At 49.2% G+C, this 21577-nt stretch overlaps 1 protein-coding gene across 1 annotated transcript; it reads left to right on the plus strand.

The window, feature by feature from the left end:
* Positions 1-12356: 12356 nt before the first annotated feature.
* On the plus strand, positions 12357-14339 carry LOC308187419 (olfactory receptor 14C36-like; the record flags this gene model as incomplete). Its single annotated transcript, XM_080609563.1, has 2 exons — positions 12357-13296; positions 13390-14339. Exon 2 carries the CDS (start codon positions 13413-13415, stop codon positions 14337-14339), a length of 927 nt encoding a protein of 308 aa, XP_080465689.1. The 5' UTR covers positions 12357-13296; positions 13390-13412.
* Between the last annotated feature and the right edge of the window lie 7238 nt (positions 14340-21577).

Genomic DNA, 21577 nt, shown 5'->3' on the forward strand with positions numbered 1-21577 from the left:
TGGGAGGGCCCCAGCCTAGCATGGGATACGTCTCCATCCCCCTAAATACGGGAGACGTCAGAGAATTCAAGAAGGAAATGGGAAATCTATTAGAAGATCCTCTTGGAGTCTCTGAGCGAGTAGACCAGTTCTTGGGGCCTAATGTTTACACCTGGGAAGAACTCCAGGCCATTTTAGGTATATTTTTCACTGCAGAAGAGAGGAACATGATCCGGAGGGCTGGAATGCGAATATGGGACCAGCAACACCAGCAGGGTCCTGCAGGAGACCTTAAATGGCCCCTACAGAGGCCTAACTGGAATAACCAAAATGAACAAGATAGGGTTCATATGCAGGATTTAAGGACTATTATTGTACAAGGTATAAGGGAGTCAGTCCCTAGAGGACAAAATATAAATAAGGCCTTTAGTGAATATCAGAAGAAGGATGAAACTCCCACAGAATGGCTGGAGAGATTAAGGAAGAATCTCCAGCTTTATTCAGGACTGGACCCCGGTACACCAGTGGGACAGGCCCTGTTAAAAACGCAATTTGTGGCAAAATCATGGGGGGATATCAGGCGGAAATTAGAAAAATTAGAGGATTGGCAGGATAGAAGGATGGATGAACTGCTGAGAGAAGCTCAGAAGGTGTATGTGCGCGGAGAAGAAGAGACTCAGAAAAGGCAGGCCAGGATTCTAGTGGCAGCGGTCCGGGAAGGACAAAAAGGGCTCCCCCCTCGCCCGATGGGTGTTCCGCTACTACGAAAAAGACCCCCGAGGAGCCAGAGGGATCAGAGGGATCTAAGACAAATAGAATGTTTTTATTGCCAAAAGGAGGGACGTGAAAAAGGACTGCAGAAAACGCTTACAAGACGAGCGAATGTTTACAGAAGATTAGGGGAGTCAGGGGCTCCATCGACTGGGGACTTCTGGTATAACGGAGTCCTTGATAAAATTGAAGTTAGGTCCCCAGCATCAAGAAGTGCAGTTCCTTGTGGACTCTGGGGCAGAAAGATCGACTGTCCAAATGGTACCCCGGGGATGTCAACCTTCCTCGGAGAAATTACAGGTGATAGGAGCAAAAGGAGAGCCCTTTAGGGTCTCAGGAATAAAAGGGGTGGAAATAGCGACCCCAGCCCAAAGTTGCACGGGATCCTTTTTATTAGTACCAGAAGCTGAATATAACCTGTTGGGAAGAGACTTAATGATTAAGCTAAAAATTAATCTGGAGGTGAAAAATAAAGGGATTGAAGTTAAATTATATGCCCTCACAGTAGAGGATGAGGCAAAAATAAATCCCGAGGTATGGTATTCCCCCGAATCAGTAAGCCGCTTAAATATTAGTCCCTTTGAAGTCACTATCAGGAATCCTGAGATTCTCATCAGGGTAAAACAATACCCAATGTCTCAAGAAGGCAGGGAGGGGCTGCACCCAGTAATCAAGAGGTTACTACAACAGGGATTACTGGAGCCTTGCACGTCACCTCATAACACTCCTATATTACCTGTCAGGAAACCGGATGGCTCTTATCGGCTAGTCCAAGATTTGAGAGAAGTCAATAAAAGAACAATAACCAGATTTCCTGTAGTAGCTAACCCACATACTTTGCTAAGCCAGCTGTCCCCAGTGCAGAGATGGTATAGTGTCATAGACCTAAAAGATGCGTTTTGGGCATGTCCTTTAAAAAGGGAATGCAGGGATTATTTTGCTTTCGAGTGGGAAGACCCTGCAACCCATCGGAAACAACAATTAAGATGGACTGTGCTTCCCCAAGGATTCACGGAATCACCAAATCTATTCGGTCAGGCATTAGAACAAGTATTAGAGAACTATGAACCGAATCCTGAAGTAACCTTAGTCCAGTATGTGGATGATTTGTTGTTAGCAGGAGAGAGTCAGGAGGCAGTCAGGACAGAAAGTATCAAGCTACTAAACTTCTTGAGCTTAAAGGGACTAAAAGTATCAAAGTCAAAATTAAAATTTACGGAGGAAGAGGTGAAATATTTAGGACATTGGCTAAGTAAAGGCACTAAGAAACTAGACCCCGAACGAGTAAATGGGATTTTGTCACTACAAGTGCCAAAAAGCAAAAGACAAGTTAGGCAGCTGCTGGGATTGTTAGGATATTGTCGGCAATGGATTGAAAATTATAGTAGTAAGGTGAAGTTTTTGTATCAGAAACTGGTTGGGGAAGGATTAATGAAATGGAGCCAAAGCGATGAGCAAAGCCTGATAGACTTAAAAATGGATTTAGTGAACGCTCCCGTGTTAAATTTACCCGAAGTGAAGAGACCCTTTTATCTATTTATTAACACAGAGGAGGGGACAGCGTTCGGGGTCTTAACTCAAGACTGGGCGGGAAAAAAGAAACCCGTGGGATATCTTTCTAAACTTTTAGACCCCGTGAGTAGGGGATGGCCCACCTATCTCCAGGCAGTGGTTGCGGCTGCGCTCTTGGTGGAAGAAGCACATAAAATCACCTTTGGGGGCGAATTAAGAGTATTGTCACTTCACAATATAAGGGGGATCCTGCAGCAAAAGGCTGACAAATGGATAACTGATGCACGGCTCCTGAAATATGAAGGCATCTTAATCTCCTCACCTAAATTGGAGCTTGAAACAACAGCTCTACAAAACCCGGCGCAATTCTTATATGGGGAACCAAAAGGAGACATATCCCACGACTGCTTGCGTAATATAGAAGAACAGACAAAAATTAGGCCAGACCTAGAGGAGGAGGAACTGGCCAAAGGGGAGAAGCTGTTTGTGGATGGTTCGTCAAGGGTGGTCGAGGGAAAAAGTAGGTCAAGATATGCAATTATCAATGGAGAAAACTTCTTTGTAATAGAGTCAGGACCTCTGAGTCCCAGTTGGTCGGCCCAAGCTTGCGAACTATATGCAGTATTAAGGGCCCTACAACTGTTAAAAGGTAAAATTGGAACCATATATACTGATTCCAAGTATGCTTTTGGGGTAGTGCATACTTTTGGAAAAATTTGGGAAGAAAGGGGCCTAATAAACTCTCAAGGTAAGGGATTGATTCATCAGGAATTGATCACTGAAATTTTGCAGGCTTTGAGAGGGCCAATAGGAATAGCAGTAGTACATTTGAGAGGACATCAAAAGGGATTAAATCCACTAGTTAGGGGAAACAACCTAGCTGATCAGGAAGCCAAAAGGGCAGCGCTGATGATGATATATACCAAGGAGAATCAAAAAGATTGCCCATCTTGTGGGAAGGATTTAACCGAGTTCCCCTGTTATGATTGTTGGAAGGATTATGGAACAGAGGCAGTGCACTGTAGATGTAACAACCCCCGATATAGCTACTGCCATCTCCATGGGGAGCAACATTTCATCCTCAGCTTCACTGTGCAAGAGAAAGACAAATTAACTCAAATGGGTGTGAAGGAAATAACTGAAGGTAAATGGGAACTCCCTGATGGCCGAGAGGTTCTCCCGAAATCTTTGGCCCTGAGGGTTATGCAGAACTTCCACGAAAAAACTCACTGGGGAACTCAAGCGCTGGTGGACCAATTTGCTACGAAGTATATGTGTATTGGTACATACAATATCGCTAAGAGAATAGTTAATGAATGTATGATCTGCCAAAGAGTAAATAAGCAACAACTAAGAGAGAGGCCTTTAGGGGGAAGAGAATTAGCCCATAGACCATTTGCTAGAATTCAAATAGATTTCACAGAGCTGCCAAAGGTGGGACGATATAAATACTTACTGGTAATGGTTGACCACCTGTTGTGGTTTAACCCGGCTGGCAGCTAAACACCACACAGCCGTTCGCTCACCCTCCCCCCTCCCTCTCTGGGATGGGGGGAGAGAAACGGGAAAGTGAAGCCGGTGAGTTGAGATAAAGACAGTTTATTAAGACAGGAAAATAATAATAACAATAATAATAATAATAGTGATAATGGTAATAGTATTAACAATAATAATGTGTAAGAAAACAAGTGATGCACAATGCAATTGCTCACCACCCGCTGACCGATGCCCAGCCTATTCCCGAGCAGCCGGCCCCCCACCCCGGCCAGCCACCCCTATATATTGTTTAGCATGACGTCAGATGGTATGGAATACCCCTTTGGCCAGTTTGGGTCAGCTGTCCTGGGTCTGTCCCCTCCCAGCTCCTGCTGCACCCCCAGCCTGCTCGCTGGCAGGACAGAGCGAGAAGCCGAAAAGTCCTTGGCCTGGTGTAAACACTGCTCTGCAACAATTAAAACATCAGCATGTTATCAGCGCTCTTCTCATCCTAATCCAAAACATAGCACCCTACCAGCTACTATGAGCTACTTAACTCTGTCCTAACTGGAACCAGGACACCACCTAACTCATTTTGTGGAAGCCTTTCCAGTAGCCCGAGCTATGGCTCAGACGGTGGTAAAGATACTGTTGGAGAACATAATCCCTCGATATGGATCGATCGAGGCAATAGACTCTGACAGGGGGCCGCATTTTGTCTCAAAATTAGCCAGAAACACTCTCTTCTCTCTGGGGACCAAATGGGAATATCACACCCCGTGGCATCCACAAAGTTCGGGAAAGGTAGAGAGGATGAATGGGGAAATAAAAAAACAATTAACCAAGTTGATGATAGAAACAAAAACCTCATGGGTAAAATGCCTTCCATTGGCTTTACTAAACCTAAGAACCCAGCCCCGAGCAGATGTAGGAATCTCCCCTTTTGAGATGTTATACGGGATGCCGTATGATTTAGAGCTCCCAACTGATCACCCTCAGCTGGAAGAGTCCCAAATACAATCATATGTAGTACCACTTATGATTAGGAGGAGGCAGCTGCGCGAAAAGGGATTAGTGGTACAACGCCCCCCTCTAGAGATGGCCATACACAGGATCAAACCAGGAGACCAGGTTCTGATAAAGTCCTGGAAAGAGGCCTCTTTAACTCCTCGTTGGGAAGGACCCTACCTTGTTCTACTTACCACAGACACAGCTATTCGGACAGCCGAGAAAGGATGGACTCACGCCAGCCGAGTTAAAGGACCAATACCGGAGGAGCGGTGGAGAGTAACCAGCTGACCTGGAGATTTGAAGCTGACCCTGCGAAAAGGGACTGATGGGCGAATTCGTGATCGTATGACTCATAACCCTCTCTAAGGAATAAACAGGTTCATTGTAAATGGGAACTGAGAAGTAGGGGAGGGGAAATTCCTTAATGTGCCAAACCCCATACATCAGTAGGGTAACGTGCCTAAGGAGGAGTGAGTAACTGGGACTGGGAGTGGCTGGAACAGGAAAGTCGGTACCTAGGCCCCTGAAGATTACCCTTGCTGCCATGAAGAAAGTAAACCCCGCTGCTTGAGGCAACCAAGTAGGCGGGCGAGGCAGAGGGGTACAATGGTGGGGCGGATTATGTGGTACCCACCTCTATTTTGGATAATGGGATCTGGCCGAATGAACTGCCCTGGTACCCACCGTGACTCGAAACAACCTCCCCAGAATTATAAATGGACGTTGCCCTTATGGTGTATGTTGGTGCTACCTCTCTTACTGAATATCCCCTGTCCAGCTGGAGCTGACGGGGGATATTTGCACCAGCCCTTTAGGTGGAGTTTAATTAGGTGGGAGGACCAAACTATCATTAAACAAGTAACTACGGCGGGTGCACCCAGTTTTCTCACATCCCTTTGTCAACTGGCACCCATAAGTCCGTGTCTGAACCAAATAGATTTCTACTTCTGCCCTAGCTCGAACCCAGGAAGGGGATACTGCAATTATCCCAACTCCTACTATTGTGCTTATTGGGGTTGTGAAAAAATTGCTTCAGATTGGAGTCCTGGAGCGGGGAGGGATAAGTTCCTAACTGTAGGATATGGACCCTATGGATGTAGGCCTCCGAGCCGAGACTGGAGCGGAGGGATCCGGATGCCCTATGGAGATTGTGAACAACTGTATGTTAATATAACGAATCCAACTGACCCAGCCTGGTTTACAGGGAAAACGTGGGGTGTGAGATATTGGGAACCTGGAGCCGATAGAGGAGGTTTAATATTTATAAAAAAGGAGGTTGTACCACCGGAACCTGAATCGATGGGACCCAATCCGGTATTGAACCCAAGTTTGGATAGAGAGGGTATCAAGAATAATACCAGGAATGTCACTGTTAATAATGACCCTATTGTCCAGAGTCTCGAGAACGACAACGGGAAAAATTCCCTGTGGAAATTAATGCAGGTAAGCTACCAGCTGTTAAACGCCACCAGCCCTAATCTGACTGAGCGGTGCTGGCTCTGTTATGGGGTAAGGCCGCCCTTTTATGAAGCTGTAGGGGTCAATGAGAAGGCCCGGCGGGTAAATGGATCCCCCATGTACATGGGGGAAAGAGAGTCAGGGCATAACGATGACCCAAGTAACTGGGAAGGGGAGATGCGTGGGACAAGTCCCGCCCGATAAAATGCACTTGTGTGCAAATCAAACTAATGTCGGAAGTATAAAAAAACCGGCGAAATGGTTATTACCTGCAGAGAATGCTAGGTGGGTATGCTCAAAGACGGGAGTTACCCCTTGTCTATCCCTGGACTTGTTCAATGAGTCTGTAGAATTCTGTGTTCAAGTAATAATTATTTATTATAGATACTCTATAATAAATAATAGATACTCTACCACCCAGATACTCTACCACCCAGAGAATTTTATGTATGACAATCAGATCAATCAAGAACACCATTTGACAAAATGGGAACCAATTTCCACATTGACCGTGGCTACCCTAATAATTTGGGGGGGTGCAGGGGTAGGCACAGGGGTTGCCTCATTAATCAAACAAGGAAAAGAGATCACCTCTCTGAGAGCGGCTGTGGATGAAGATTTAGCCAGAATTGAAAAATCTATCAGTGCTTTAGAAAAATCTGTAAGATCGTTATCCGAAGTAGTATTACAGAATCGCAGAGGACTAGATTTATTGTATTTACAACAAGGAGGGTTGTGCGCCGCACTCAAGGAGGAATGTTGTATATATGCTGACCATACTGGAATTGTGAGAGATACCATGACCACACTTCGAGAAGGATTGGAAAAGAGAAAAAGAGAGCGGGAGGCCCAACAAAGCTGGTATGAGTCCTGGTATAATCACTCGCCGTGGCTCACCACTCTGTTGTCAACAATAGCTGGCCCGCTGATTTTATTAACCCTAGGACTAACGTTTGGTCCTTGTATCCTTAACAAAGCCATAGCTATTGTTAAAGGGAGACTGGAGGCTGCTCACCTGATGCTTATGAGGACAAAGTACAAATCAATAAATGATAGACCCCTACTAGAGGAAACATTAATTCTGAGTCAATTAGAACTAAATAGATTTAATGAACAAAATGATACAGAGAAAAAGGGGGGATTGTAATGGGTAAAGCCTTGTTTGTTCATTAAATATTGCTGATGGGAAGGTTTTCAACGATTAACTGCTTATACCCCCAATATCCTGTTGAAGGAAAAAACAAGTATAGGAATTTCCTGTTAAGTTAACAATTGCAGTAGAAACCAGCTCCAAAAAAAGGGCACAATGGCATTCCCCACCCCGCGTGGGAACACACATATCAGCAGCAAAGTCACGACCCCAGCGCAGAGGAAGACGACGATCTTCATCCTCACGACCACCAGAGGACTGACGAAGACCCCCTAGCAACAGGCCTTGCAGTGTAAGAAGACACCAGGATGTGCCACTAAAAACCCGGAACCACAAGACTATAAATCGAGACTCTGGTGGGCTTAGGGGTGCGCGCCGTTGGCGGAGCAGGAGACTCCCTGGCCGCCCAGCGCTGTTTTATTTATCGCTGCTTGCTGAATTGCTCAAATAAATTAAAATTCGGTCTACCTTACCCACGATGTGTCGGGAATGATTTTTACCAAACTAATTTATAACATTGTTAGGCCTATGGTTAGGCCTAGGCCTAGGGTTAGGTCTAGGCCTAGGCCTAGGCCTAGGGTTAAGCAAAGGGCTAGGGTCAGGGTCACGGTCACGGTCAGGGTCAGGGGTTAGGGGTTAGGGGTTAATGTTACGGTTAGGATTATTTCAGTGCTATTAGCGTTAGGGTTAGGGTTAGGGTTAGTAGTTTTTAGGGTTAGGGTTTGGGTTAGGGATTAGGGTTAGGGGTAGGATTTGGGTGAGGGTTAGGATTAGGGTTAGGGCTAGTGGTCAGGGGTCATAGGGGTTGGGGTTAGGCCTTAGGGTTAGGCGTAGGGTTAGGGTTAGGATTGTTAGCCCTACAGGTAGGCCTAGGGTTAGGCCTACAGTTAGGCCTAGGCCTAGGTCTAGGGTTAGGGTTAGGGTTATGTTTAGGTTTAGGGTTAGGCTTAGGGTTAGGGTTAGGAGGGTTTGGGTTAGGGTTAGGGTTAGGGTTAGCCTTAGGGTTTAGGGTTAGGGTTAGGGCGAGTGGTCAGGGGTCATAGCGATTGGGGTTAGGCCTTAGGGTTAGGGTTGGGGTTAGGGTTAGGATTGTTAGCCCTACAGGTAGGCCTAGGGTTAGGCCTACAGTTAGGCCTAGGCCTAGGTCTAGGGTTAGGGTTAGGGTTATGTTTAGGTTTAGGGTTAGGCTTAGGGTTAGGGTTAGGAGGGTTTGGGTTAGGGTTAGGGTTAGGGTTAGCCTTAGGGTTTAGGGTTAGGGTTAGGGCGAGTGGTCAGGGGTCATAGCGATTGGGGTTAGGCCTTAGGGTTAGGGTTGGGGTTAGGGTTATGATTGTTAGCCCTACGGTTAGGCCTTTGGTTAGGCCTAGTGTTAGGCCTTGTGTTAGGCCTAGGCCTAGGGTTTGTGTTAGGGTTAGGGATAGAGTTAGGATTAGGGTTAGGCTTTGGGTTAGGGCTAGGATTAGGGCTAGGTGTCAGGGTTAGGGCTTACTGTTAATAGTTAGGGTTAGGGTTAAGGCTAGTGGTCAGGTGTCATAGGGGTTGGGGTTAGGCTTTAGGCTTAGGGTTAGGGTTAGGATTGTTAGCCGTACGGTTAGGCCTACAGTTAGGCCTAGGCCTAGGCCTAGGGTTAGGGTTAGGGTCAGGGTTAGGAGGCTTTGGGTTAGTGTTTGGGTTAGGGTTAGGGTTAGGGCTCAGGGTTAGGGCTTACGTTTAGGGGTTAGGTTTAGGGTTATGGTTAGGGTTAGTAGGCCTTAGGGTTAGGGTTTGGGGTAGGGTTTGTGTTAGGGGTTGAGGTTAGGGTTAGGGGATAGGGTTAGAGTTACAGGTTACGGTGTAGGGTTTGGGGTTAGTGTTACGGTTAGGGCTAGTGTTTAGGGTTCATAGGGGTTGGGGTTAGACCTTATGGTTAGGGTTAGGGTTAGGATTCATAGGCTTACGGTTAGGCCTATTGTTAGGCCTACAGTTAGGCCGCAGCCTAGGCCTAGGCCTAGGCCTAGGGTTAGGGTTAGGGTTCGGCTTAGGGTTAGGCTTAGGGTTGGGGTTGGGTTTAGGGTTAGGACTGGTAGGCTTTGTGTTAGGGTCAGGGTTAAGGTTAGGATTAGGGCTCAGGGTTAGGGCTTAAGGTTAGGGGTTAGGGTTACAGTTAGCCTTAGGATTAGGAGGGTTTAGGGTTAGGGTTCGGGTTAGGGTTTAGGGTTAGGGTTAGGGTTAGGGGTTAGGCTTTAGGGGTTAGGGTTAGGGTTAGGGGTTAGGGTTAGGGTTAAGGTTAGTGGTCAGGGTTCATATGGGTTAGGGTTAGGCTTTAGGCTTAGGGTTAGGGTTAGGATTCATAGGCCTACAGTTAGGCCTAGGCCTAGGGTTAGGGTTAGGGTTAGGGTCAGGGTTAGGGTTAGGGTTTGGGTTAGGTTTAGTAGGGTTTAGGGTTAGGGTTAGGGGATAGGATTAGGGTTACGTGTTACGGTTTAGGGTTTGGGGTTAGGGTTAAGCTTAGGGCTAGTGTTCAGGGGTCATAGGGGTTGGGGTTAGACCTTAGGGTTAGGGTTAGGGTTAGGATTCATAGGCCTACGGTTAGGCCTATTTTTAGGCCTACAGTTAGGCCGCAGCCTAGGCATAGGGTTAGGGTTAGGATTATGGGTCAGGGTTAGGGCTTAAGGTTAGGGGTTAGGTTTAGAGTTAGGGTTACAGTTAGCCTTGGGATTAGGAGGGTTTAGGGTTAGGGTTTGGTTTAGGGTTTGGGTTACGGTTTGGGTTAGGGGTTAGGGTTAGGGGTTAGGGTTTAGGGGTTAGGGTTAGGGTTTGGGGTTAGGGTTAGGGTTAAGGCTAGTTGTCAGGGGTCATATGGGTTGGGGTTAGGCCTTAGGGTTAGGGTTAGGGTTAGGATTGTGAGACCTACGGTTAGGCCTAGGGTTAGGCCTACAGTTAGGCCGCAGCCTAGGCCTTGGCCTAGGGTTAGGGTTAGGATAAGGGTTAGGCTTAGGGTTAGGGCTAGGGGTCATGGTTAGGTGTTGTCGACGGAGGGAAGACACAAACGCTCAATATGAGTGTTAAGTATGCTTCAGCTTTAATGGATAGCTCAATTGTCTTTTATCGTGTACAGGATAATTAGCTCATACATATTGCAAAAGCCAAGCTCCTTATTGGTAAGCGTCATCTACTACCCTATCTGTTAGTTCCGCATTCTTTTATCTGCTAGTTCCCTTTTCTATTCTAACTATAACTCCAAGGGCAGTATGCCCTTTACTATCATTGTTTCTAATTGCCTGGGATTTCTCACAAGAGTTCCCAGACAAGCCTTGCGTACGTGCCTTTGCTCTTGTTTCCCTAGACTAGCTGGGTGCGGTAATCCGCCATTTCCTTATCTTGCAGCTGCATGATATCAATGTGATTACGCGCAGCGAGCCAGTCCTCAACAGTTAGGGCTTACGGTTTGGGTTATGGGTAGTAGGGTTTAGGGTTAGGGTTTTTGTTAGGGTTTTGGTTAGGGGTTAGGATTAGGGTTAGGGGGTATGTTTAGGGCTAGTGGTCCATGGTCATAGGGTTTGGGGTTAGGCCTTAGGCTTAGGGTTAGGGTTAGGATTGTTAGTCCTACAGTTAGGCCTACATTTAGGCCTAGGCCTAGGCCTAGGGTTAGGGTTAGGGTCAGGGTTTTTGTTAGGGTTAGGGTTAGGGTTATGAGGCTTTGGGTTAGGGTTAGAGTTAGGGTTAGGGCTCAGGGTTAGGGCTTACGGTTAGGGGTTAGGGTTATGGTTACGGGTTAAGGTTAGTAGGGTTTAGGGTTTGGGTTTGGGTTAGGGTTTGGGTTAGCGGTTAGGGTTAGGGTTAGGGGATAGGGTTAGGGTTACGGGTTATGGTTCAGGGTTTGTGGTTATGGTTAGGCTTAGGGCTAGTGTTCAGGGTTCATAGGGGTTGGGGTTAGACCTTATGGTTAGGGTTAGTGTTAGGATTCATAGGCCTACGGTTAGGCCTATTGTTAGGCGTACAGTTAGGCCGCAGCCTAGGCCTAGGCCTAGGCCTAGGGTTAGGGTTAGGGTTAGGTTTAGGGTTCGGCTTAGGGTTAGGGTTGGGGTTGGGGTTAGGGTTAGGACTGGTAGGCTTTGTGTTAGGGTCAGGGTTAGGGTTAGGATTAGGGGTCAGGGCTAGGGCTTAAGGTTAGGGGTTTAGAGTTAGGGTTACAAGTTAGCCTTAGGATTAGGAGGGTTTAGGGTTAGGGTTGGGGTTAGGGGTTAGGGTTAGGGGTTATGGTTTAGGGGTTAGGGTTAGGGGTTAGGGATAGGGTTAAGGCTAGTTTTCAGGGGTCATATGTGTTGGCGTTAGGCCTTATGGTTAGGGTTAGGGTTAGACTTAGGATAGTTAGACCCACGGTCAGGCCTAGGGTTAGGCCTACAGTTAGTCCGCAGCCCTGGCCTAGGCCTAGGGTTAGGGTTTAGGGTTTAGGGTTTAGGGTTTGGGGTTAGGATTGTTAGGCATGTTTCAGAGATGTTTCAGAGATGGTTCTCATGGTAATTCTTGCGTGGGTCAAAAATTCCACTGAACAAGGGCCTCCCTTAGTGCCTGTCGAGTCCTGACACTCCTCACGCTGTTATCGTGTGAGAGTCACCACCATCAGGGTGAGCCATCGGCACCCAACCATGAACAGGAGACAAAAGGGAGCTTGAGGGCAGGGGGACCTTGGGAATGTCCAGCCTTCAGCCAGCAGAAACCCCCTGCAGGTGGCAAGGAGACGTGGCCAGTGCTGCACGTGGGGCAGAATACCTGCATCCATCAGGGCAGGGCTGGACGTGAGCAGCTGAGGGGGGACCCTGAGGAGAAGGCGTGGGTGCTACGAGGACACCATAGGAGCCAGTGGGACATGCTGAGAGGGAGCAAGGCCAGCTCCTTACGGGGCTGCACTAGGGGCAGTGGGGGCCACCCAGACCCTTACCCACTGCGCACTGACATGCACTGACATCTGACATGCTCAGATACTCAATGAACTTCCTTCAGAGAAGGAGAGCTGGCAGAGGGAGAAATCCTCACAGCCACCTCCCCACGGTAAGTGTCTGGGTGCAGGGCAATGCCGCTGCGCACCCTGCCAGGCTCTCCTGGAGCTGGCACAGCCCTCAGGCGATGGCAGCTGTCAGGAGGACGCTCGGTGTTGGAGTTGAAGGGCACGCAGGACTTGTGTGCTGCAGGGTGAGCGTGCAGGGCCCGAGGGCTCCTTGTCTTGGGGCCGGCTGCAGGCTGTGCAGCCGGGGGTGCAGGCAGGGGTGCCCAGGGCTGTGGTGCAGAGCAGGGTCCCTGCTGTGCCCCAGGGGCTGTGTGGCGGGGCAGGGCCTCTGCCGCCTGCCAGGCTCAGCACTCAGCCTGCCCGGGGAGCTGCCCAGGGGCTGCGGGGAGAAGCTGCGGCTGGAAGGAGCCCCCCTGGCACGGCACGGCACGGCACGGCAGGGCAGGGTCCTGCTGCTGCCCAGAGCCTGCTGCCTGGGGCAGGCTGCTCACAGCCCCACACCTCCCCAGGGCACTGCACAGCAGAACTGCCCAGCAAAAGTGACCTGAAGGCAGTGCACTTTTAGAATCTGCTTCATTTTCCTGCCCATGTGCTGAGGCAGAAGGATGGTAATGGAGTAAGAACGTCTGTACTAGAGATTCCTCAAGGATCCCTGAGCGTTGCTGCTGCTCTGGGGCACCTCACACACCTCAGCATACAGACGGTACCGACATCACCTTTGTTGTTTCTTAGGGAATTATTTGACCTTCTCCTCATGTCCTGCAGCAGGGACATGTCCCTGGCCTGTGGACTTCTCAGATCACTCCGGGTTCCCTTTTACCTGTTGCTGTAGACTAGGACTGACTGCTGCACAGCCCACAGCACAGCCCCCTGCTTCTTGTGGCACCCTCAGAGCACCAACCAGAGAAAAGACAAGGAGCGGCAGAAAGATCGTCCTGAAATGCATGAGGCAGTATGTTGTTTGTGTGGTGTTTGTTGAGACATGCAATGAATTTTCATCAGAAAAGTCCTTAAATTTTACACAGTCTTTGCTTCTTTTGGACAGGCTCCCTTGCTCCGAGGCAAGAAATGTGTAACAGCAGCTCCATCACCGAGTTCCTCCTCCTGGCATTCGCAGACACGCGGGAGCTGCAGCTCCTGCACTTCACGCTCTTCCTGGGCATCTACCTGGCTGCCCTCCTGGGCAACGGGGTCATCATCACTGCCATAGCTTGCGACCACCGCCTCCACACCCCCATGTACTTCTTCCTCCTCAACCTTGCCATACTCGACCTGGGCTCCATCTCCACCACTCTCCCCAAAGCCATTGCCAATTTCCTCTGGAACACCAGGGCCATTTCCTATGTGGGATGTGTTGCACAGCTCTTTCTGATAATCTTTTTCAATTTAGCAGAACTTTCTCTTCTCACTGTCATGTCTTATGACCGCTACATTGCCATCTGCCAGCCCCTGCACTATGAGACCCTCCTGGGCACCAGAGCCTGTGCCACCATGGCAGCAGCTGCCTGGGGCAGTGGCTTTCTCCATGCTGTGCTGCACACTGCCAATACATTTTCACTGCCTCTCTGCTGTGGCAATTCCCTCAACCAGTTCTTCTGTGAAATCCCCCAGATCCTCAAGCTCTCCTGCTCAGACTCCTACCTAAGGGAAGTTCAAGTTCTTGTGGTTACTGCTTCTGTGTTTGGGGGGTGCTTTGTCTTCGTTTTACTGTCCTATGTGCAGATCTTCTGGGCCGTGCTGAGGATCCCCTCCCAGCAGGGACGGCACAAAGCCTTTTCCACGTGCCTCCCTCACCTGGCTGTGGTCTCCCTCTTTATGAGCACAGTCATTTTTGCCCACCTGAAGCCCCCCTCCATTTCCTCCCCTTCCCTGGATCTTGTTCTGGCACTTGTGTACTTGGTGGTGCCTCCAGTAGTGAACCCCTTCATCTACAGCATGAGGAACCAGGAGATCAAGGTTGCCATGTGGAAAGTGATGTCTGGGTGTTTTTCTTGAGCAATAGATTGCCCACCTCCTTTTGTAAATCACTCCTAATATTACTCATGATAGACGAAGTCAATGGGTCTTATGCTCTTGTGTTGTTGCTGGTTTTTTCCAATTTTATTTTCTCAAATGTTGTCCACAAAGAAATATAATTCTTCATTTTGGTTATGTATTTAAACCAATTCAAGTGCCTCTTTGTCTCATGTCCTTCCTCTGAGGCCTTTTCTGTGGCTGCAGGTACAGTGCCTGTGTGCAGAGGTGGAGGAGAAATTCGTGGCCCAGCAGTCCAGCCCGGGAGCACCAGCACTGGGTCCATGCAGAGCTGCTCTCCTGCCACTGCCACCCTTTCCTGCTGAGCCCTGCTGGCGGTGTAAGGCCTGGCTGCTCCTGTAGCTTGGTGCCAGTGCTGCTGTGTGGCCGTGCTGGGACCGCGGGCAGGGACAGGCAGTGGGCACTTGTGTGACACAGCTGGCTTCCAGAACAGCATTTCCCTCCTAAAAGGGCCGTGCCTGAACGCTCACGTCATCTCTCGGAGTTGCTGTCCCATCAGAATTTGCTCAAAGATGTGAGAAACTAAGTTGTGTTTTTGCAGTAGAGAACTAATTTTCTGTATTCCAATGTAGTTGTGTAGTCATAATAAGGAGAAATGTTATGTAATTAATTGGCAGTAGGGGGCCTCACTGTTCCAAAATAAGGTGGAAGCTTGAGAAAAACAGGATGAGCAGTGTGGGAACAGTAAAACAAAGATCACAGGTTTTCAAAACATAAGAGATGGAAAAAAAAAAAGAAGAAGAAGAAAAAAAAAGGCAAAAGGGAGAAATTAAAGGGTTGGAAAAAAGAAAAATTTTACATATGTGGTGTAGAGGAGTGTCAAGTAGCTTGTGAACCTACAGTCCTCACTGTAGTACTAACAGTACTAAAACTAAGTGTGTATCCTCTTAGGGACGTTCCAGTGGGACTAGGACAAATACCTTATGTGAACTCCGCCCTTACCAACAGAGAGATTAGGAGATTTAAGACTTTTTTTTGTGTGTGTGTTTTTTTTAAGAAACAAAGTCTTTAACTGAGGACCCTATAGGACTAGCAGAACAGTCAAATCTGTTTCAAAAGCCTGAACTTGTATTCCTGGGCGGGAAACATCAATCTTGAGTATGTTATTCACTGGAGAAGAATGTTTAGGGGGGGAATGATTCAGCAGGCAGCTGTGCAAGAATGGCTAAGAACTAACACCCTCCCCGGACCAAGAGTAATTCCGACAGAGCAGAAATATCCATTTAGCTAACTACAATAATAACAACCCACAACACAGAAATCCTATGAGAGACTCAGGGTCAGAATTAGAAAGTACTCAGGGATGAATCCTGAGGACCCAGTAGCCCAAGGGCTCTTTAAAGTCCATTTTGTGATTAAAGCCTGGCCAGATATGCAGAAAAAGCTCCAGAAGTAGGGAGGATGGAGTGAACAGTGGTGGTAGTATGAAGGTGTATGCCGGGAGGGGAGATGAGACGGAAAAGCAGAGAGCAAAATTAATGGTATTCACAGCATACTGGGTAGTGAGGCAGAGGGTTGGAGATAGAGTGGACTTTGGGGAAGAGTTGGGCCTAGGATGGCAAGGAGAGGAAGAGAGATGAAGGAATGGCAGACAAGGAAAGCTACCTGTGTTGCAGCCTAAATCCTGGCAGGGACAGGCTTTGAGAAGATATTTTAAGTGTGGCCAGCACAGGGACTTCAAATAGGAGTATGCAGAGTGGAAGAAGGAGGAGAGATTGCTGATATAAATTCAGAATAGGGGAGTCGGGGCTTCTCAGAAAGCCAGTTCCCTGATAAATGAAGAAGTGTACCTCAAGGGTTCCTCAAGTGTACCTCAATGGGGATCACTCTACAATTATCGTTACGGGCAAAACAGACTTGGCATAGGAAGATGAATAAAATTGATTACCTATTGCTGATGGGAACAGAGAGGAACAGAAAAACAAGCTGGGGGCACCTTCCCCCATCCACTCTCTTCCACCTCTTCCCTGCCCTGAGTGGCGCAGGGGGGCTGGGAGCAGGGGCTGCCATCAGTCCATGGTGCTTTGTTTCCTCTGTTCCTTCACTGTCGCTCTCCCCCCTGCTCTGGTGTGGGGTCCCTCTCGTGGGGTGCCGACCTTCCTGGGCTGGTCCTGTGTGGGATTCTCCACGGGCAGCGAAAAACGGGCTCTTTGGAAGCTGCTCCAGGTGGGGGTCTGTTCCGCAGGCTCTATTTGTCAGGAGCAAGCTGGTCCCCAGACCATACTAGGAATGGGAAGGGAAAATCATGCTTAACCAACCTGATAGCCTTCTGTGATGAGATGACTAGCTGGGTAGATGAGGGGAGAGCAGTGAATGTGGTCTACCTTGACTTCAGAAAGGCTTTTGACACTGTTTCCCATAACATCCTCATAGACAAGCTGAGGAAGCATGGCCTACATGAGTAGAGAGTGAGGTGGACTGATAATTGGGTGGATGGCAGAGCTCGGAGGGTTGTGCTCAGTGGTGTGAAGTCTAGTTGGAAGCCTGTAGCTACCGGTGACCCCCAGGGGTCAGTACTGGGTCCAGTCTTGTTCAGCTTATTCACCAATGACCTCCTTTTCTTTTGGCTCTATATCAGGATCTGCTTTTGTCCCAGTGACTTGCGGAAAACGGACTCCACAATCAGTAAGACTATAAAGTAGGTATGTTTATTCAGCGCTGGGCAGCACGGGGGGTAGTCCCGCCAAAGTCATGTGCGCCTGACACAGCAACTTGCCTTGGTTATATGCAGTAAAGAGTTACATATGCATGAAGTTTCACAATATGCCTATACATATTCATAACCTGTCCCCGCTTCGTATTAAAATTAGTTCCAAGGAGTCATTTCCATAAACTCCTCCCATCTGCGCTTGCGCAGTGCATTCTGGTGGTGGTCATCGGGGGTCGTGGGGATGAAGATTGATGACTCTTCCTCATCACCGCTAGTTGACCTCTTGTCTCTGCGCAGACTCAGTTGCTTCTTGGATCTTGTCCATCCACAGGACCAGTTTCTTCCAGTTTCTTAAGATAGGCTCACACTCTTATTAAGAGACTGACCTTGGTAAAGGGGCCCAAGGCTTCTTGCTTTAATTAATTTGCACAAGCACCATAGTTAGTAAAGACACTAAGTAGGATCCTAGTTTCATGCCGTCAGCACTCTATCTCTACTTGATAAGATTCCCCTAACTCCCTCTCTCACCAGCAACTGCGGTGCCTTGCAAGGGGCTGGGGCTGTGGTGGCCATGCCCAAGCTCTGCAGCAGCCTGTGGCAAGGCAACCGTGAGCGTGGTTGCCACGAGCCCTGCCTGCCCTCCTCCTGCCACGCTCCGTCAGGCGGCTGCAGCAGAGGGGACCCACAGCCAGCCCCTGGCTGCTCTCTGCCACCCGCCTCTCCAGTGCCATCCCTGCTGCCTTGGGGTGCTCTGTGACGCGCTGGGTGACCTCACAAGGCCTGCCGGCCAGCACATCTCCTGCGGGGCAACCAGGCCGAACAGCGGCAGGGACCTCACCACCGCCCTTCCAGCCTCCTCCCCTCCCCTCGGCCACGGCCTTGTCTCTGCTGGCAGGAGCGGCCTTGGGAGGCGCTTCCTGGCCTCCCCTCGATAGCGAGCTGAAAGGAAAAATGGTCTCTTCCTTGACAGAACAATGGCGTCAAATTTGAAAAGCTTCATTAGCAGGTAGGTGAAACCTTTACTAGGTTTTGTTAGATAAAAGGAAGTTTAGAAACTTTCATCCCTGATGTTACCTTACTCACTAATTAGTCAGCTTTATCTATAAGAGCCTCCAGACTTGTATCTCAGAATGAGGGCAAGCTGACCCAGGCCTAGAGGATGTGTCAGAAGATTAGGCGAGGAACTCATGCTATGCGTATATCCTTGGATGTGTAAGCAACTAAGCTTTGTATGCATGCCTAAGATGAAAGAAGAAGAGAAGAAAGATTTAGATGGCTTGAGCATGGACAAGAACTGGATTCAACTAACGAACATAGTGAGGAAGATTACCGATGACCACCAGAGACCCCTGAAAGACCACCAGTGGAAACAAATGTGCATGGGTGAGAGACATTTACTGATTTTAATGAGTTACAGGAAATAGCATGAATATGTTTTGGGGAAATCTGATTAACATGTATGTTTTGATTGTATATAACCCCTATAGCTCAAACAGTTCTGTAAGCACACTAGGTGGAGTGATCCCCACTAAGTCCAGCACCTCAGTAAAAGAACGCCTGCTTTCTAAAACTCGAAACTGAGTCTTAGAGAGCTCCTTTGACTGGCTTTTACAATATCACCCTCGCCTCCTGCCAGCTGCAGGAGGCAGCCCTTTCCCCTGCCCAGTAGGATGGCAGAGCCAGGGCAAGACATGGGAGAGTTAGGCCCGGTAGCGCCCATGCAGAACGCTTGTGACAAAGTGGGAGCTGAGATTGGGCTCTGTGGTGCAGAGGAGGCCCCATGCAGAAAAGATGAGGTTAAACAACAACTTTGCAGGGGGGGTCTCCAGCTTGGTTTGGCACGGGAGGCTTCTAGCCACAAAGGGGCAAGGGATGGGTCAGACACAACTTCTCTGGACAACCTGTTCCGTTGACCACCACCCCCAAAGGAAAGAATATCTTCCTTATACCTTATTTTAAAGTACCCTCTTTTGGCTTTAAAACATTACCTAAAGGCCCCCTTTAGGTACTGGAAGGCTGCTATAGAGTCTCTCCAGGCTGAAGAGAACCAGCTTTCTCAGCCAGTCTTCATTGAAAAGGTGCCCCAGCCCCTCTGTCATGTTTTTGGCCTCTTCTAGACTCCTTTGAATACTTCCATGTCCTTCTTGAGTTCGGGGCCCCAGAGCTGAATGCAGTAATCCAGGAGGGGTCTCCCGAGAGCGGAGTGGAAGGACAGAATCACCTCTCTCAAGCTTTGGGCCAAACTTCTTTGATGCAGCCCAGAATACAGTTGGCTTTCTGGGCTGCAAACTCACATTGCCGGCACAGGTTGAGCTTCTCATCCACCAACACCCCAGGTCCTTCTCCTCAGAGCTGCTCTCTAGCCATTCTCCCCCCAGCCGGTATTTGTGCTTGCGATTGCCCAAATCCAGTTGCAAGACCTTGCACTTGGCCTTTGGGAACCTCATGAGGTTCTCACAGGAAAATCTCTCAAGTCTGTCCAGGTCCACTTGCATATCATCCCCTCCCTCCAGTGTATCGACTGCACCACCCAGCTTGGTGCCATCAGCATACTCGCTGAGATTGCACTCAATCACACTGTCCGTGTCACTGACAAAGTGTTAAAACAGTGCTGGTCCCAATACTGGCCCCTGAGGAACACCACTCTTTACTGACCTCCACTTGGACATTGAGCTGTAGACTCCAGCTCCTTGAGGGTGACCATCCAGCCAATTCCTTACCCACCAGGTGATCCATCCATCACATGCATGTCTCTCCAATTGAGAGACAAGGATATGGTGTGGGACAGCGTCAAATGATTTGCACAAGTCAAGGTTCATGACGTGAGTTGCTCTTCCCCTCTCCACCAATGCTGTAAGCCCATCGTAGAAGGCCACCAGATTTGTCAGGCACGATCTAGTGAAGCCATGTTGGCTGTCACCAAGAGCCTCCAGTTTGCTGTCGCCACCAGTCCAGAAGGCAGGGTAGCGTGATATGTCAGAGAGAGGCATTTGCAATGAACGTGTGCAAGGAGGGTGACAGAAATCTCATGGGAACACTGGGGGTAATTACTGGAGTTCTGCACAGAGAAATGTCAGGGCTCTGTGAGGTGCCCACATCTGAGCTGGCCTCACGTACTGCTCATACACACTGGGCTCTTCAGAGACACGGGTCCCTGCCTTGCACACACAGGGGCAGTGCACTGCACACTTGCAGGGTCCCTCTGGCTCCTGCAGCCACTGCCAGAGGCTGGAAGGCACCTCAGCCCTGCGGTGCATCGCCCTGCTCTGCCCTCCGCTGAGATGCCCCAAGGCATGAAGAATGGGCACAGGGACCTCGGAGGTGCAAGGAAGCACATCTCAGAGCTGCGTTCAGGTCTTGCACTTTGGACTAGATGATCTCTGAAGGTGCATTCCACCGGGCCTGTTCTGTGCTATTCAGGCAGATGCCCCATGGTTGTTACTCTCAGGATGAAGGAACCTGAAGACACTCTGCCCCACTGGTCTTCATGACACCCCTAGGGATAGCTGATGGCCTTTGTGCTCGCTCTTGTTCCTCTCTCCATGTGCGTACGATGTGCCTGCAGGTAGCAGCAGCACCAAAGGGTTTCTGTTCCCATGTCTCCCTTGGGGGAGGCCAGCTGTGTCACTCAAGTGCCCACTGCCTGTCCCTGCCTGCGGTCCCAGCACGGCCACACAGCAGCACTGGCACCAAGCTGCAGGAGCAGCCAGGCCTTACACCGCCAGCAGGGCTCAGCAGGAGAGGGTGGCAGTGGCAGGAGAGCAGCTCTGCATGGACCCAGTGCTGGTGCTCCCGGGCTGGACTGCTGGGCCACGACTCTTTTTCCCTCCACCTCTGCACACAGGAACTGTCCGTGCAGCTACAGTAAAGGCCCTGGAGGAACGATATAAGAAAAAAATGTTACTTTATTTGGTTTAAATGGAAAACCAAAATGAAGGATATTATTTCTAAGTGAACAAAATTACTCAGAATATTAGTGGAAAGTACCAGCAACACAAGAAAAAAGGGCAGGCATGGCCTATCGTGAGTAACGTTTTCAGGTGTTCTCAGAAGAAGAGAGGCAAGAATGTTTATTGGTTATGAAAAACACCTGGTCATCAGTTTCCATATGGCATTCTTGAGCTCCTGGTTCCTCATGCTGTAGATGAGGGGGTTCACTGCTGGAGGCACCACTGCATACAGGACTGCCAGCACCAGGTCCAGGGATGGGGAGGATATGGAGGGGGGCTTCAGTTGGGCAAACATGATGGTGCTCATAAAGAGGGAGACCACAGCCAGGCGAGGGAGGCACGTGGAAAAGGCTTTGTGCTGTCCCTGCTGGGACGGGATCTTCAGCACGGCCCTGAAGATCTGCACATAGGACAGAGCAATGAAAACAAAACAACTCCCAAATAGAAAAGCAGTAACCACAAGAACTTGAACTTCCCTTAGGTAGGAGTCTGAGCAGGAGAGCTTGAGGATCTGGGGGATTTCACAGAAGAACTGGTTGAGGGAATTGCCACAGCAGAGAGGCAGTGAAAATGTATTGGCAGTGTGCAGCACAGCGTGG

The sequence above is a fragment of the Anser brachyrhynchus genome, assembly GCF_964034855.1.
Source record: "Anser brachyrhynchus genome assembly, contig: SCAFFOLD_549, whole genome shotgun sequence".
Taxonomy (NCBI): Eukaryota; Metazoa; Chordata; class Aves; order Anseriformes; family Anatidae; genus Anser; species Anser brachyrhynchus.